The sequence below is a fragment of the Cyanidioschyzon merolae genome, chromosome 13 (genome assembly GCF_000091205.1).
Source record: "Cyanidioschyzon merolae strain 10D DNA, chromosome 13, complete genome".
NCBI classification, from domain to species: Eukaryota; Rhodophyta; class Bangiophyceae; order Cyanidiales; family Cyanidiaceae; genus Cyanidioschyzon; species Cyanidioschyzon merolae.
In genome coordinates, this window is record NC_010139.1 from 479,085 (window position 1) to 494,521 (window position 15,437).

Genomic DNA, 15,437 nt, shown 5'->3' on the forward strand with positions numbered 1-15,437 from the left:
TCTCGGTGAAAGGAAGTAGATCAACGCCTGTCGCCTTTGCAAGTACCCGCCAGCTGTGGTAGACTCGGCGCTCCCCGGCGTAGGTCGATTCCGTGGGAGAGGTGCGCGCGCGTTCGCGCCGGGCGCACGCTGACCCTGAGCGCCGCTGAGGCGCCTCGGCAGGTTGCTTCGACCCGTTCCTACAACACCTGTGAAGCATCATCATTGGGTGAATGCCTTTGGAATTTTTCGGGACCTTTCTAGATGCATTGCTTTGGTATGCGACATGCAGCAATAAGGGTTTCGGGATGCATGGAGAGTTCCCGGATTTTCAGGTACATTCTCGAAGCGCCTCTTTCGACGCGTTGACGTTGGAATTTCATCACGCATTTCATCATAGACATCAGGACGTTTCACGAATCCCTTATCGAACGCGAATGTGTGGGCACGCGCGTGCACCGGACGTAACCGCTCGCCGAGAGAATCGCCCAGAAGCAGCCCGTGATCCTGGTGTCCGGCCCTGAGCGCCCAAACGCATGAGAGCGTCGACTGAGGCCTCCTGTACCCGTCAGTAGAAAGTGCCGAACGGTGCAGTTCGTATTTGCATCCTACAGGCCGGCCCTTATTAGAACTAGTTCTGGTACACAAGGAGAAACACCCGATCACAGTCAAATGTCACCGCTGCGACGAGAGAACCGAGGCTGTATGCATGGACGACGAAAATGGCAGCCAATTCGGAGATCCTAACTTGCCTCTGTGCATGACACGAATTGATAAAGGTCGTACGCTACTCATCCAGGTGTTCAACGCTGCCACCAGTATCGCTCGACTACGGACAAGGCAGCTCGAGGGAAACTAGAGATCAAAGCATCTACATTCGAATCCAATAGAAAGGATATGGAGGCAGTTGTAGGAAAGGCTCGCAAAAGGCCACTGCTCACAACACTTGGGAGCGATGCAAATGTTAGAGCGTACGCTCGGGTTCGCTGCGTCGATCTATACGGTTCCGGTTTCTGACGCTTGTGTAGCGGAATACGACGTCGGTAGTTGCGGTCGTGGACTGGCGATGCGCCGGCCACAGCCGCATGCGCGCTCATGATGTGACGCAATGACCTGCTCGTACGTCTTGGACGCCTACACGCGTTGCCGCGAGACAATGAAAGAGGGAGCACTGGTGGACGGCAGTGAGCACACAGGCTCCAGCTTCACGCCGATCTGGCGGAGAGTGTTCTTCGTGGGCACCGAATGGGACCAGATCGACGAGGTTTACAGGTTTCCGTGGGATTTCAGCCACCTCGACAGGGACGTGGTTCAGTTTCTGCAAGAGCCGTCGGCGTTTCGGTGGTATCTCTTCGGGGCCACTGAACCGCAACTCGTGCACTGGCAGCAACAGGAGACCGTTCTGCCTATTCCGGTAGTCGTCGTCGTCCAAAGTAAAGTGCCGCCGCCGGCACTCGTCGGCATCAAGTCCGTCCAGCGCACAACCGAGCAAGTCGTTCCGATGCGGGCCGTGAAAATGGAGTTCTTTCCACTCGACGTATCCGAGATGGATGCGCACAACCTAACGCCGTCTAAGAAAAAGCTCGAAACTCAGCAACGCGTGACCGATCGAGTCCAGATTTTGCAGTGCGAACAGCGTCGAAGCAGTTTGCGGGCGCTGTCGGCGGAACGACTCCACCGCTATGACTACGTGCTGCCGTATGCGCTGCGGGCTGAGCTGCAGCAGGACGCCAACACGGACCTGGTTGTTGATACAACCGTCGACGGTATCGCTGAGATACCTGAGCGCCCCGGACAACCGGTCCTTTTTGAGTTCGACTGGGAGATGGATATTCTCGAGGAATATATAACGGAACTGCTGGAGAGCGAGTCTCTGGCGAATACTGAAGCCAATCGAACAGCGCTGCGGCAAACGATTCAACAAGCTATTCAACAGAGACAGGCCGCATTGCGAGCGGAGCAGTCAGCGCGGGAACGACGCCTGCAAGCAATGACGCCCGCTGAGCGCGAGTCGTACCAGTCCATGCGTGTTATCAAGTATTATCCGCAGAATCGAGAGCCCAGTATTCAGGCCCTCAAAACAGCTTTCGTGAATCGTTATTACGGAAAAGCTGACGAGATACGATAACGAGGTTGAAGCGAGCATGAAGCGTTCTACGAAATCCCGTGGAGTGCGCTTGTCAGAGCCGTACACCAGCTGGCAATGAGCAGGAAGAAAAGCGGCCCGACGCTCGCGCCCTTATAGGTAAGCAGGCTTGCAAACGCGTCTCCATACCAAACGCATCCCTCGATATGATCCGGAATGGACGCGCGTACCAGTACAGCAGAGGCTTCCCGTGTCTATCCGGATGATGCGTTCGGCTTGGTGCATGGAAATTCGCCGGATTGATGAAGCATTCGTTCCTTCGCGGAATCTTGTTCTAAAGTCGGTGGAATTAGAAGCGTTACTGGGGGAGCTCAAGCGTTTTCCCTGTGCTAACCATTCATGCGCGCGCATGCATCCGAAGAAACCTGCTTCAGACCGAGAGAAAAAGAACACGAGGCCGTGCTGGCAGCTGCTGCAAACCGCAGACCGCCTCTGCTGCGGAACGGCAATCGCATACACACACACACACAGACACTGCTCGTGTCTCGTGAGAATGCTCGACGGGCGCCCAGGCTCCTACGTCGTGGAGCGGCGCTAGCTCCGAAGATCCAAGACCTCTGCGCTCTGCTCTATGATAGGAACAAATGCAAGTACACGATCCGCATCTGTACAATGGTAGGTAGCGCGCCACTGGGTGATGTCCTCGACCGACGTGCAAGCATTTGTCGGGGATACGCCCTCTGAGGCTTTGCATCCAGGCTCGGCAGCGTCTTCGTCGTCTTCGTTGTCCTTGTCGTCGGGACGGCATTGCATCGCCCCAGTGGACATCGAGGCATGCCAGCCAGATAGAATGGCTCGCTGTACGGTTTCCATGCTCGCTTCGCGTCGCTGCACTTGACGAACTAGGACGCTGCTCCCGAATCGGTGAAAGTAGCGCGTATCGTAGATGCGTACGAGCTTGCGATCGATGCGAAGCCAGAACCGGGCCAACAAGTACCAAAAGGCTTGCCGCATGACCCGAATTCTCACGCTATAACTCGATATCCCCTGGTCATCGAGTTCATCTTCAAACAGAATTAACTCGGTATAAAATTCCGGCGGTATCTCACGCGACTGCAGCTCGGTTAGGGGCAGCGCTTTGGATACAGGCACCGGTCGCCAGCTGCCTATCTGCAAGTGATCCGCCAGCGTACCTGCATAGGTCGTGGTGAAAGTCCAGTCCTTGGCGACCGTCAGCGGGACCCGCGCAACGCTCGATACCTGCCGCTGCCAGGCGCTCGCTTCGTGGACTTGGGGCGGCGCTGCGGGTGCCGGCTGCACCTCGCGAAGCGCATCAACAGCGTTGAATCGAAGGATAGGCTGAAACCCTTCTGCAGCGTCATTACCGCAGTAACGCTCTATATGGATGTTGTTTTGCGTGAAAAGCATGCTAGGCAAGCTATGCAGGTCACACAAGCACGTCCGCTGCAGCAGCGAACGCTCCTCTTCGCCTGCGATGGCACCCCGCGTGACGCGTATCCGCCATTGACAGTGCTGGAAGTCTTGGCTCGACGGAGAGGTCGGCAGCAGGTTCGACGCCGCCGGTTGCCTGGTGCCTGGGGTCTCCAAACTGCTCATGTCAGCAGCCGACGCTGCGACGAGCTGCCCTGTACCCGGAAGCGCTCCGCTGAGGCCGCTCCGCTGGCCAGCGCTGCCGTTGCCGTGGCCCTGCGGATCCACCGGAGCGGAGCGTTGCCGACGCAGTCGTCGAGGCTGTCTCGTGTCGGTTGTTGTCGTTACGGGACCGGGGAGTGCTCTAGTCTGTAAGAGGTGTTCGGAGGGCAACAATTGCAATTCTGCAGTAGATCGGGAACGGTGCTCAGGGCAGAGCGCAAGAGGGTGCTTTTCCATAGAGGAGCAGTGAACGCCGCAGCCGCAGCTATTCGGCGAGTGGCTGGCAACGCAGTGCTCTGGGTCTCACGTGTGTGTGTGTGTGTGTGTGTGTTTGTGTGTGTGTTTGTGTCCGTGAACGTTGACATTCTTCTTCGCATAATATTACTGCCGTCGCTGCGTAGTCATTTGCTGGCCAGTGGACAGAGAGTGACGAGTGCTTCGTTTCGTGGCTGTCTACGACAACGTTCTTGTTGCAGTCTGACTGCGTAGCAGCTTACGTACCGGAATCGTGCTCCGAACTGCACGCTGTGCCGTGGCTTGCTTGTAATGGAATACGAGGACTAGATCTATAGACAGGTTTGCACTGCAGATCAGAAGACACTGCGAGTTTCTGAACGCAAGCCTACGACGCACAGCGTACAGCACGCCTTCAAAGAGCAGGTTCATTCGCAGCTGTTTCGAGTTCGACACCCTTCCGTCACTTCGTAAGACGCACAGCGTACAGCACGCCTTCAAAGAGCAGGTTCATTCGCAGCTGTTTCGAGTTCGACACCCCTCCGTCGCTTCGGACGGGACGTTGTTGAAGCCTGACCAGCCGCTCACCTCTATTCCTCGAGAGCAAGGCATCTGCCACGGGCGACGCATCGCCGTCCGACACGTGTCTCCAGAGACGGCAGTAGCGGAGCGCTGCAAGCAGACCTCCGGCACCACGTGTCAGCATGGATGACGAAAGCGGCAGACTGCCGCAGTGCGCTGTCACTTGTACAGCGCTTCGTACGAGATCATTTTCGACTCGAGCAGTACAAGTCAGTGGTGGCTCTGGGGTTGCTTTTGTCACTGTCCGGCTTTTAGAGAGAATCCCTGGACGACGTACGTTGCTGGGCTCTCGCACGACGCTCGAGCGTGTCGTGCACGTACATCGTACATGCCCGGAACGTGCGAGGAATCAGTCTGCGCTCTGGATAATGCCTGCTTGCATTGCCGCACGTTCTCGCTTCTGCTCGTCAACTCTCCAGTTGCAGTCGCGCAGACAGGTGCCGCTCACGAGACCGGCGTGCAGGTCACTGGCAGGCGGCACTTTTCGGAAATCATGGATCTGCAGCGTTTCGAATCGGGAATGTGAAAGCCACGGGACTACGAGCGCCCCGAATGTACCCACGGTGTACGTTCGCTCAGAAAAAGCGCACCTCTTCGCGCGACAAGTGCGGCCACTAATCTTTGGTAGAGCGATTGTAGTGCCTACCACGCGCCCGAACGGGACGTACGAGGCGCTCCAGCCGCGCACAGATGACCTGGTATGCGTTCGTTTGGCTACCTCTGGCCTAGAAGGGCAGGGAGGCCGCACCGATACGCCGGGTCCGGTCCTTGGCTATGGGTTTTACAATCCAGACTCCATGTATCGCGTGCGTTTGATCTGGCAGAATCGTTTGGACGGTGATTCCGTGCCGCTCCTGAAGTATCCAGATGGATCGTACCGCGTGGACCTGTTGCGTGTGCTCACGCGTCTTTTCACTGCAGCCTGGCGACTTCGAGAGAGACTGGGTCTCGTTGGTAGCGCCCATGCTGCGTGTCGTCTAATCAACGGCGAGGGCGACCGCGTCAGCGGACTCTGTATTGACCTCTATGCACGGTACCTCGTTGTACAGAGCTCAGCGCGATGGGTCGAGCACCATCGACCCGTGATCGAGCAGGCGCTGCGCAACGTGACTAAGAATGCATACGAACTCGTGTGGCGGTCAAACTCGGATCGATTACGACAAGACGGTTTCGTGATGAGCGACGACCCGAGTCGGGCTACAGCACCCGGGGCAGCGTCTACGATGACGCGCCGGGCATCGAGCACCGCTGCTACCTGGATTACAGAACACGGCCTCATGTACGAAGTCGACATCATGCACGGCCAGAAAACAGGGCATTACTGCGACCAACGAGACAATCGACTCTTTATACGCCATCTTGTGCAAGAAGCGAGCATTCAGCGGGTCTTGGACCTCTGCACCTATACTGGCGGCTTTGCGCTGAACGCAGTGCTCGGCGGTGCGCTGCATGTCACTGCTGTAGACTCATCTGGCCAGGCCCTGATGCAAGCACATCGCAATGCAGAGCGCAATCAAGTATCATCGAGGCTGATTCTGGACAAGGAGCCGGGTATACCGGGTGAGTCGCCACCGACGCTATGGCTGGTGCGTGACGACGTGCAGCGTTTTTGTGAGCGCCTTGAATCACATATCGAGCATCACCCAGAGAGCACTCAACGCTACGATCTTGTGGTGCTGGATCCGCCCAAACTGGCACCCACAGTGGAGAGCCTGCCCAGGGCTCGCCATCGGTATCGCAAAATGAATGCTGCAGCGTTGCGACTCGTTCGTTCGAGCGGCTTTCTCTTCACCTGCACGTGCTCTGCATCGATGACGCAAAGCGGTCAGTTCTCGGCGGTGCTCATGGAGGCTGCCCTCGACGCTGGAAGGAGGATAACCATCTTGGCAGAGCGCGGTGCTGCTCTGGATCATGTCGTGTCGCCGGCCGCGCCAGAGGGTCGCTACCTCACCGCAATGCTCCTGGCCGTCGAATGACGCCGTCTGGTCATGCTGGGACTTGCTGTGCAGCATTTCGCATCAGAGATAGCAGCAGGATCAGTGGTAGCACCGTTCATGACGAGCATACGCTTACCAGCATTGTTATGAGCGGAGCCTGGAAAACTCGCCGTCTACGTCTCTCGTTAAAAAGCGTTTGTGGCGTTGCAATGCGCGAGGAGGTGTGCGTAACCTCGAAACATTCCCGCAAGATGCGGTAAAGACGTTATGCTCGCAACGAGCAGCAGCACAGTGCGCTGCTGGTGCCACAAAAAAAACTCCCCGCAGTGTCTCGTGGAGCAAAATTGTAGCATCGACGTCGCCAGTCGCTGGTTACAACGAGTCATTGCAGGACTATCGGCAGCGTGCTACAAAACATACAAGTCAAAGCGAACACGCACCGTATCTGACTAGTGCAGAGCACCACGTTCTGGTAGCGCGAGGGAAAACTCTCCAAAAACGTACGTTTCCGTCTTTTCCGATCATGTCTATCACCAACCTTCTCGAGATATTTGCTGCGGTCGCAACTGCCATAAATTCTGTGCATTGCGCTCGTCGTAACGAAGCGCACTCTGCAATATCGATTCATCGGAACAAAGCTATTGATCACCAGTTGCCCAGGGAAACGGTTGCCGGTGTACCTGGACCGCACCCCAGCATCACCGAATTCCTGAAGCGTACCATACCAGCGCCTGGCTCCGAACTCGAATCCACTGCTCTGTCTCCTGGTCACTGATCTATTTCATCAAAGGTCAGAAACATGTCATTTCCATGCTCACACTGAGTACTCAAAGATTCCATTCAACGGTAGCTCGAAACAATGCCAGCTGTTAGTCGAAGCATTCAAGTCACGGTTTAGAAATCGCTTGCGTTCATCGTTGAGCATGGAATCACACGTCATTCCACGGCTTTCATGTTCGAGTGCCGGGGATGCACTCCGCTGTTGCACGCCTGCGACAACAAGAAAGACACAAAAATTGAAGGCTCAGCGGATACTAGAGTTCCAGCATTCATTGCCCTGCGTAGAACGGAAAACGACGAACAGCCGCTGTCCAGCCATCAAGAGCGCTGCTTTGGACTGCGCGACCCGACCGTTCGAACGTACGCACGAACCATGCAGCAGACTCCACTTGGCGCTGCACTCCGACACCTCTCGGTTGGCTTTCGTCACTAAAGCGATGTTGATTCGCACAACTCCCGTCCAAGAGACTGGGAACCACCAGCCAAAAACCGAGCCAGCGTCGTTTGCGTTTCCACCTTGGCACCAATACCCGCCACTGTATACGATCCAACCGTGTGCACGCACGCGAGAAAGACAGCTTTATTTATGGAGGCGTCTGATTCTGGACTACTGTGAGCACTTTTGGATATTGACCCTGCGTTTGTATGATGCGGAAAGCCCCCAAATGCCGTTATTTTGTAACCGTGCGATCCAGCGCCGGCTAAGTCGTTCAGCACTGCAGTGCATCTTCCAGGAACTCGTCTTGAGTGGAGACGCAGCTTGGAGCAACCCCGAGGAAAAAGAGGAGTTGCTTATTTTCTGGCGATCACCACGACTCTGGGCCGATGAACTGCTCCGCGTCGTGGCCCAGTACGGGCAGAACAAGGGCGGCGTGTTCACACTGCCAGAGTTAGCGAGCATGCTTGGTGAGCGCTGCTCGCTCGGACGACAGCAGCGCGCACAAGCCCTGCAAACAGCCATACCTATCGCTTTTTTGGAGCATATTCTGGAGCTACTCGCAGCACAGGGCAAAGCGCGTGTGTTCAGCACGAATGAGGGACGCGGTGTGAAGTTTGATTTCTCATAAGCGGTCTAGTGCGGTTGCTGCTGCCGCTCCAATGAAAAGGTGGATGCGGAAACAGCCCGAGTCGTACGTGCACTATCACCAATAAGCAGCACCGGATGTGATTTTATGATGTCCGATCCATGAAGCGCACCGAATTCCCACGGATACGTCATCGATGTCCGTACCGAGGAAGCAGACCTCAATTTCTCAGCGGGCACTGCACAGCAGGGTGCCAGCTCGCTGTGCAGGCGTGTTCAGCATACACGCTACTCGGGAAGCAGGGTCGAGCCAGCGCGCGTGCTCCCTTTGGCCCAGTCGACGTGTTGTGGGAGCACGTGCTGCACGAGGCCGTCGCAACTGCGGACGCACTCACACAGACACACATACGTAAACAACGCCTCGATAAGAAGCCTGCGACGTTGCCGCCAGCCACTTTTCTCCTTCCACGAATATGCATCGAGTGAGCGCGATGCAGCCTGGCAAATAACGAGCTCGACGTGATGATTCCTGGTGATGTTCCGCTGATCTCTAACCCCGATGCAACGGTTACCCCGGTAATTGTAGCTTCAGAGCGAGTACCGCCGATGTCTACGCAGACGAATGCAAAGCAGCACAACTTGAGATCAGCAAGGGACGCGGCGAGCAGCCCTGATGTCTAGGCAGTCTGATGCAACGCAGCGGCTGGCTGATTCAAAAAAGAACTGGGTTGGCCGGTGGAACTCAGGAGGCGCGACCAGGTTCGATCCCGGATATCCACTCGTTGTTGCTGCCCAGCGACGTCCTGCAGAGGGATCATCGCGTGTCGACCGTTGACAGGTCCCACAGTGAAGGACGTGAAACCAGCCATAGCGCCGTGGATGGCGCTATGCGCCAGCACTGCACAGTACATCTGATCGCTCGCCGTCGCTGGCACTGCGCGTACCATGTACGTTGGATCGATGTACTTCATGGAGACTTCAATATTCTCCCGATTGAAATACGCCTGCAACCGTTCTTTCAGGTACAGTCCGATGTCGTTAAACTTGCGATTTCCACTAGCGTCGATTTCGGTGCTTGCGGCGAGGAGATCCTGGCCGGCGCCTTCCGCCACCACGAGCAGAAAATGGCCATTTTCCTGCAATCGTTTTTCCACAAAGGCTGCCAGGCCATTCGGGCCCTCAATCTCAAAGGGCAACTCGGGTATCAAGCAGCAGTCCACATCGCGATTCGCAAGCGAAGCGTACATCGCGATGAAGCCCGAGTTGCGACCCATGAGGCGTACGATACCGATGCCGTTTGGGAAACAGGTGGCCTCGACGTGCGCCGCATTCAGCGCACGTTGCGCTTCCTCCACTGCAGTCATGAACCCAAAACTGTGATCAATGACTGGAATATCATTGTCGATTGTTTTGGGAATGCTCGCAACACTCACGCGAAGACGCTCACGCATGCACGCCTCCGCTATTGCGGCAGCGCCCCGAATGGTACCGTCGCCTCCGATAATGTACAACTGGTTGAGGCCGTGGCGACGGATCGCACCGAGGATCTGCTCGAGGTCGAAGCCGCCTCGCGACGATCCCAGGATCGTACCACCCAGTCGATGGATACCGTCCACGGTTCGCGGGGAGAGCTCCAGGTACGGGGTGCCATTGTAGAAGCCGCGGTATCCGCCGCGTATTCCGACGATACTGCGTACATCGTACAGGTGCCATAGGCCATCCGTCAGCTCTCGAATAACTGTATTGATGCCAGGACAGAGGCCGCCGCAGGTTACGATGGCAGCACGAACCTCTTCGGGTCGAAACGCAATCCAGCTTCGTGGACCGGCCCGTAGATAGCGGGCAAAGTTGCGACGCTTGTCGGGATTAATGACGGTCTGCTTCAAAACAACGTCGTTTGGCGATGTGTCGTAGTTGTCGAGCCCACGGAACGAAACTTTCGACGTAGCCGGGTTGCATACGCGGGGTATTTGACTTGCCGGCAAAAAGTCCTGCAGTCGTGGTATGGATTTTAAATATCTACCGCTGTCGATATCCGAGATAGAGAGGCTTTGGTAGATTTCTGGTGAGAGGATGAAATCCGCGTCGTTTTCGTCGAAAGCTTCCCGTGCGTCCGAGCTACCACCTGGCCTTCCGTGCGTACAGCTTATCTGGAAAGCCGAACGCCCTCTTGCTGGTTGTCCGCTCTGCGCAGTGCGACGCTGCAGTCGCACGAAGCCCTGCTTACCGAGTTGCAACGGGGTGCGCAACTTCCACTGCAACGGTTTTCGACTCGCACCGCAAGTGGAGTTTTGCCCCGATCTACCGAAGAAGCAACTAGGAACAAAGTTTAGTGCGAGCATTCGAATCACGTGGATGATCGATAAGAAAAACAGCGCCTGCGCACACACACACGCACCTCGGCGAAGCGTTAAGGTATGGATATGGTGCAGCGGTCGCGATCGCAGCGTTCCCGTTCGAATCAACGGAAGGAGGCCACGATATTTTGCGCTCCTGGATTCGCATCCCGAAGCTGATCGTTTTTCCACTGAATTCTATGACACATCCCGTACGTGAACTTGAAAGCTTTCTCGCGGTGTATAGCAGGCAACCGAAATCAATATGCAATGTTTTGTATAGATTGTCGATGAATTGCCTGTAGGATATGTCCTGTACTGAACAGTGCGCGGAGGACTGCATTCCTCCTGAAGGTCTGCTATACCACAGCACTCTGATGATTCAGGAACACTGGACGGAAAGAAGCAGATACGTTCATCGCCAAAAACTGGTATTGATAAAGTGTGCCTGACGTCTATGGTAGAACACGACACTTGATCGCATTACGGAAAGCAGAAGCTACGACAGTAGCCACCACATGTGTGGCTGTTTCTCAACAGTTTGTTCGTGCGGACCTGAAATCACTGGGATGTAAACACAAAACCAGAGTTCTAGTTCACGAACGGCCATCCTTCACCGAAATGGCACCTACAGCGTGCCTGGAACGTCGCGACCGGTATGACGCACAAAGACGACGGCTTGTTTTGCACCTCGGTGATACCTCCGCCCGAAGAACCGGTCGAAGCGTGTGTGCGTATTCGCGGAGACGGGAGCCCGTTATATGTACGATCGATCCCGAAGGGAGCTCGGAAACCACTTTGTCGAATCATTGAAGACTTTTCTTTCGACTTCTGGCGACGTCCTTCTTTCGTACAATATCGCAGTTAAACATTCGCTTTGGGTTCCAGCTTTTGCTGATGTTATCAGGGTAGAGTTGCTCTTCATTCCTCTGTACGCTCCGTAGATCAACCAAAATGAAACTGTCTTTTGTAATGTGAAATGTAATGAACGCCACGCTGGATTTTTTCTTTAACAAAATTTTTACATGGACCATGGATCCTGGATTGCGGGATGGATCGCAGCATTCGGGAAAGTGTCCACATGCAGCAACCGATGTTCCAGCTCCATAACCCATACCTCTCCTCGGATATACTGGTCGTTGCATACGCTCGATCGTGCGCCAAGCCTGCCGTGAGCGCCCGCGGCCCGTATAGCAATATTCGACAGCGTGTCGTCCTGAAATGCGCTCTGGCTACCTCCCTGGTCACCGCGGGCATCAGCGAGCGTCGGACGTTTCGAGCTCTACCCGTGGACCCCGTATCAGTTCGTCTGTACATCGAAGCAGAACCCACACCAGATTATTCAGTTATTATGCAGGTGCCCTAAAAAGCACTCCAAGGCTGTCCTGTCTCGGTTTGATTCCAGCGGTAGAGCGTCCAGAGCTGGAGCAGGCGCCAGCGATAGACTCGGAACCCAGAACTTCGAATCACACTACACGAGCCGCTGTTCAAGAGGGCTTGTCTGAGTAAGGATTGATGGAACCTTGGCAAGTTTACTGAGGAACGAAAGCCTGTTTGGCGGCTATGAGCGGTGTTTTGCGCGCGACGGGCGCATCCACGGAATCCAACGGGAAGCAGCGATCCCTCTACGTAGAGGACGAACCGAGAAGTCGCTGTCCGTTCCGCGCGCCGATCCCAAATCGGACCCTGTGCCAGCGCCGTCGTAGTGCCCGCGAAATGCGCAACACCGCAAACTCCTTGTGAAACCGTTCATCGGAAGGCTGTAGGTGACAAGGCTCGTGTGAGACCTTACCTGGCGCTTAGATAGTGCGAGAACCTCTCTGCCCGCGGGCCGTGTTCGCAAGCTGCTTTCAAGGTCGCAGGCGCGTGCGCAGCTGGTACACACCGCTTTCCGCGGAACGCATCACGCTCTCGCGCACGCTGCGTCACGGCGAAGTGCGGCAACGAATAAGGCGAAGGGCGTTGCTCTCAGCGCACGCCCTGCCTTGCTTTCGAGGCAAAATACTGGAGATAGTTCTGAAGTTGTGGCTTTAGAAGAAAAATCTTCGCCGGGGCTGCACTCGCTTCCTAAATATATGCCCGAACCAGGGAGTAACTCGCCAAGTGCGACACGAACGGGAGCACATGCCACAGAGTACCTGCGTGGGGAAGGCAGCATGCCGCGTGATAGCCCGAAAGATAAGGAGTTTGGCATTGTAGACGCTGGGGGCTTGACATCGCTGTCACTGAGCCCCTTTCTTCAAGGTCTCACTGGTGAAGACGCGCTCGTAGCGGTGCATGGCGCAAGCTTATGGGAGACAACCGCAACCGGCCGAACGAGGGACACACTCACGCAAGATATTACCATCCGAAAAGAGACATTGACCGAAGGCGATATGTCGCATGCCCCCTATGGCGAGCGTGCTGGAACCCAGAGGCGCGCTGCGTCACAAAAGCGCACGCAACCTGAACTGGAGGGTACTTTAGCGCCCGCGGCGAAAACACGTCACAGTCTATCGCGAACGGGATGCATACGCTCCAGTCGCAGGGCATCGCCGGGGTCGTCTGAGGCGGACTCTGACCCCCAAAACCATGGCGATAAAGTCAGGGAGATTCAGCGCCGCAAGCGGCTGCGGGAGCGGGAGCGTCGTGAATCGATGCGCACAAAATACAATGCGTTGATCGAGTTGCTTCGGCAAGGTCGCCGCAACCTCATGTCGTGGGACCTCTACAGACGCCAGCGTAGCAATCGAGCAGATATACAGGTCTCTGCTGGCAAGTCGCTTGATGAGTCCGCAATGCCGCACAGCTTTGTTATTCCAAGCGACAAAGACGCAGTGCTCTCTGAATGCATGGGCCAGCTGAATGCGTTTAACCGTCTTATGGCCGGCATCCGGGAGGAATTCGATACCCTGCATCATCAGCTGGATGAAATGCGGTCGGAAAAAGCAGATCTACGGAATGACAAGCTGTATCTACGGGAGGAGGTGCAGAGACTGCGGGATGAAGTTCGCCGGCTGCGCGAGGGTACGCTACAGATGTTTCTGGCGTCACGCAAGGGCGATATGGTCGCAGACGGGACTCTGGAAGCGGCATTGCGAAATCGAATTTTTGACTCGAACGATGAGCAACTTGATCTGCTGCTGGACCCGTCTACGAGCGTTCCGATGGGCTCTGTACCGTCCGGCGCAACGCCACAGATTCACCAGGAGCGCGATAAAACGTCTGCTATGCTTAGCAACGCGCGCGAGGGTTACTCGAGCTATGGAAAATGCCCTGATAACAGTGCTGATGAGCCGGATTATAGTACTTGTGCCTAGTGCGCAGCAAGTAGAGACGCGCTGAGCCAACAAGCTTGGAAGCGCAGCACCGAGTCGAGGATGCTTCGCCAATCAAGCATGGTTTAAGTAGGTATTTCGCCGAAGATTCGAACTAAAATGCCTCTGAAATGGAAGCGCGCTCTCCATTTCCACGTTAGAAGGTATTGGGTTCACCATGTTCACACACTGAGTGTGATGCGCTCTGTACCATCGACTCGTGGTGCTCCAAGATCCTTCCCGATGCATAGACTCGGCGCCTCAGGCCTGCTGCATTGGGAAACCGTATCATGTCAGTGCGTTACTGCAGACAAGAATCCAATGCTTGCTCCCTGGGAGACTGTTTTTTCCCGACGAAAGCCCTCAGAGTTTCAATACTTTGCCGACACGGCGCTCTGAATGCCGCTCTCGAACGTTCGCTCAGGACAAAGGCGCTTGACGGTACGGAAGCCCGAGTCCTTCGCGCATGATGAAGAAGGCTTTCAAGCGCAGATGACGATAGTGCTTGGGCGCATTTTGGCTGGCACAATCACCCCGTAACAAGCCTCGCAGCTTCGCCGTCTGACGTTTACTCATCGAACCGCAAACCATCGCATGTATCCATCTCTGTTTTACGCGCGACTTGTCTGCTAGTTTCAGCGCGTACTCTTGCTCATGATGCCGGGATATCGTCCCGAACTCATCGATGGGAATCGTGAACAATCGATTCCCACACTCGTTGCGTCCTCGAGTCCAGGACGACACAGTGCGGCCCGTGAGCGTTGCAGCAATGGCCAGCGCCATCACCACCACTGCCACCATCACTAAACGACGTGTCGTGCCTCTCATGTCCGTTCCCAACTCAATCAACAAGTTGGCGAATGCTCACGTCTTGTCCCTGTGCAGTTGAAAGCTTTCGCGACCTCCGGGCGGTTGCAGCACTCTTGCCGAGGATGTTACGCCTAACCCATTCGGACGATCGAATCCTACATAAAGCGTGGCATTCCGTCCGGTAGCTCACGCTTTCCTGGGCCACTAGGATCAGGCTACAGCGCCCATAGGATGGGCCTCATGAAACCTTCGATATTTGCCTACATACGGTCTTGGTATTCGGTGTTGGTTTGATACATTCGGAACCGGCGCTAGAGGTATTCTTATCGCCGGTGTGGAGCGTTAAAGCATCAAGATATTCTTGGGATACGCGTATGCAAATCGCTGGTCCTACGATGAAGACGTGTTGCACCGTTCGCGCCAAGCATCGGTTGCGTCGTCGCACGAAGGTTCGGGCACGAGCTTTGTTAAAAAACCGTGGACTATAGGTAGCTTTGTATTCAGAATTCCTACGAATATTGGCGTGACGAAGTGCGTCGTAGCGAGGAAATCTCGGCGAGTCTTGCGCGCGTGGAAGGCAATACGATATTTCATGACGTGGTGGAGCTCAGTTTTTAAAAACTCCGCTTTTCATGCGTTTCCCTTGGAGGGATTCCAGAAAGGTGTTTCCGCTTCAATGGCTTTTCCTACCTGTCCCATCTCGTCCTCTTTTGGTGATGA

General features: G+C 55.5%; 6 protein-coding genes across 6 annotated transcripts; 4 read left to right on the forward strand and 2 right to left on the reverse strand.

Moving 5' to 3' along the window:
- Positions 1–1,087: 1,087 nt before the first annotated feature.
- CYME_CMM192C (hypothetical protein, conserved) lies at positions 1,088–2,107 on the forward strand (the record flags this gene model as incomplete). Its single annotated transcript, XM_005537022.1, has 1 exon — positions 1,088–2,107. One exon carries the CDS (start codon positions 1,088–1,090, stop codon positions 2,105–2,107), a length of 1,020 nt encoding a protein of 339 aa, XP_005537079.1.
- A 552-nt stretch (positions 2,108–2,659) lies between these two features.
- CYME_CMM193C (hypothetical protein, conserved) lies at positions 2,660–3,955 on the reverse strand (the record flags this gene model as incomplete). Its single annotated transcript, XM_005537023.1, has 1 exon — positions 2,660–3,955. The coding sequence occupies one exon, from the start codon at positions 3,953–3,955 to the stop codon at positions 2,660–2,662; it is 1,296 nt and encodes a 431-aa protein (XP_005537080.1).
- Positions 3,956–4,656: 701 nt separating this feature from the next.
- Positions 4,657–6,510, forward strand: CYME_CMM194C (hypothetical protein, conserved; the record flags this gene model as incomplete). Its single annotated transcript, XM_005537024.1, has 1 exon — positions 4,657–6,510. The coding sequence occupies one exon, from the start codon at positions 4,657–4,659 to the stop codon at positions 6,508–6,510; it is 1,854 nt and encodes a 617-aa protein (XP_005537081.1).
- A 1,178-nt stretch (positions 6,511–7,688) lies between these two features.
- CYME_CMM195C (similar to ESCRT-II complex component VPS25) lies at positions 7,689–8,318 on the forward strand (the record flags this gene model as incomplete). Its single annotated transcript, XM_005537025.1, has 1 exon — positions 7,689–8,318. One exon carries the CDS (start codon positions 7,689–7,691, stop codon positions 8,316–8,318), a length of 630 nt encoding a protein of 209 aa, XP_005537082.1.
- A 634-nt stretch (positions 8,319–8,952) lies between these two features.
- Positions 8,953–10,617, reverse strand: CYME_CMM196C (pyrophosphate--fructose-6-phosphate 1-phosphotransferase; the record flags this gene model as incomplete). The annotated part of the gene is made up of 1 exon (XM_005537026.1): positions 8,953–10,617. The coding sequence occupies one exon, from the start codon at positions 10,615–10,617 to the stop codon at positions 8,953–8,955; it is 1,665 nt and encodes a 554-aa protein (XP_005537083.1).
- A 2,069-nt stretch (positions 10,618–12,686) lies between these two features.
- Positions 12,687–13,910, forward strand: CYME_CMM197C (hypothetical protein; the record flags this gene model as incomplete). Its single annotated transcript, XM_005537027.1, has 1 exon — positions 12,687–13,910. The coding sequence occupies one exon, from the start codon at positions 12,687–12,689 to the stop codon at positions 13,908–13,910; it is 1,224 nt and encodes a 407-aa protein (XP_005537084.1).
- Between the last annotated feature and the right edge of the window lie 1,527 nt (positions 13,911–15,437).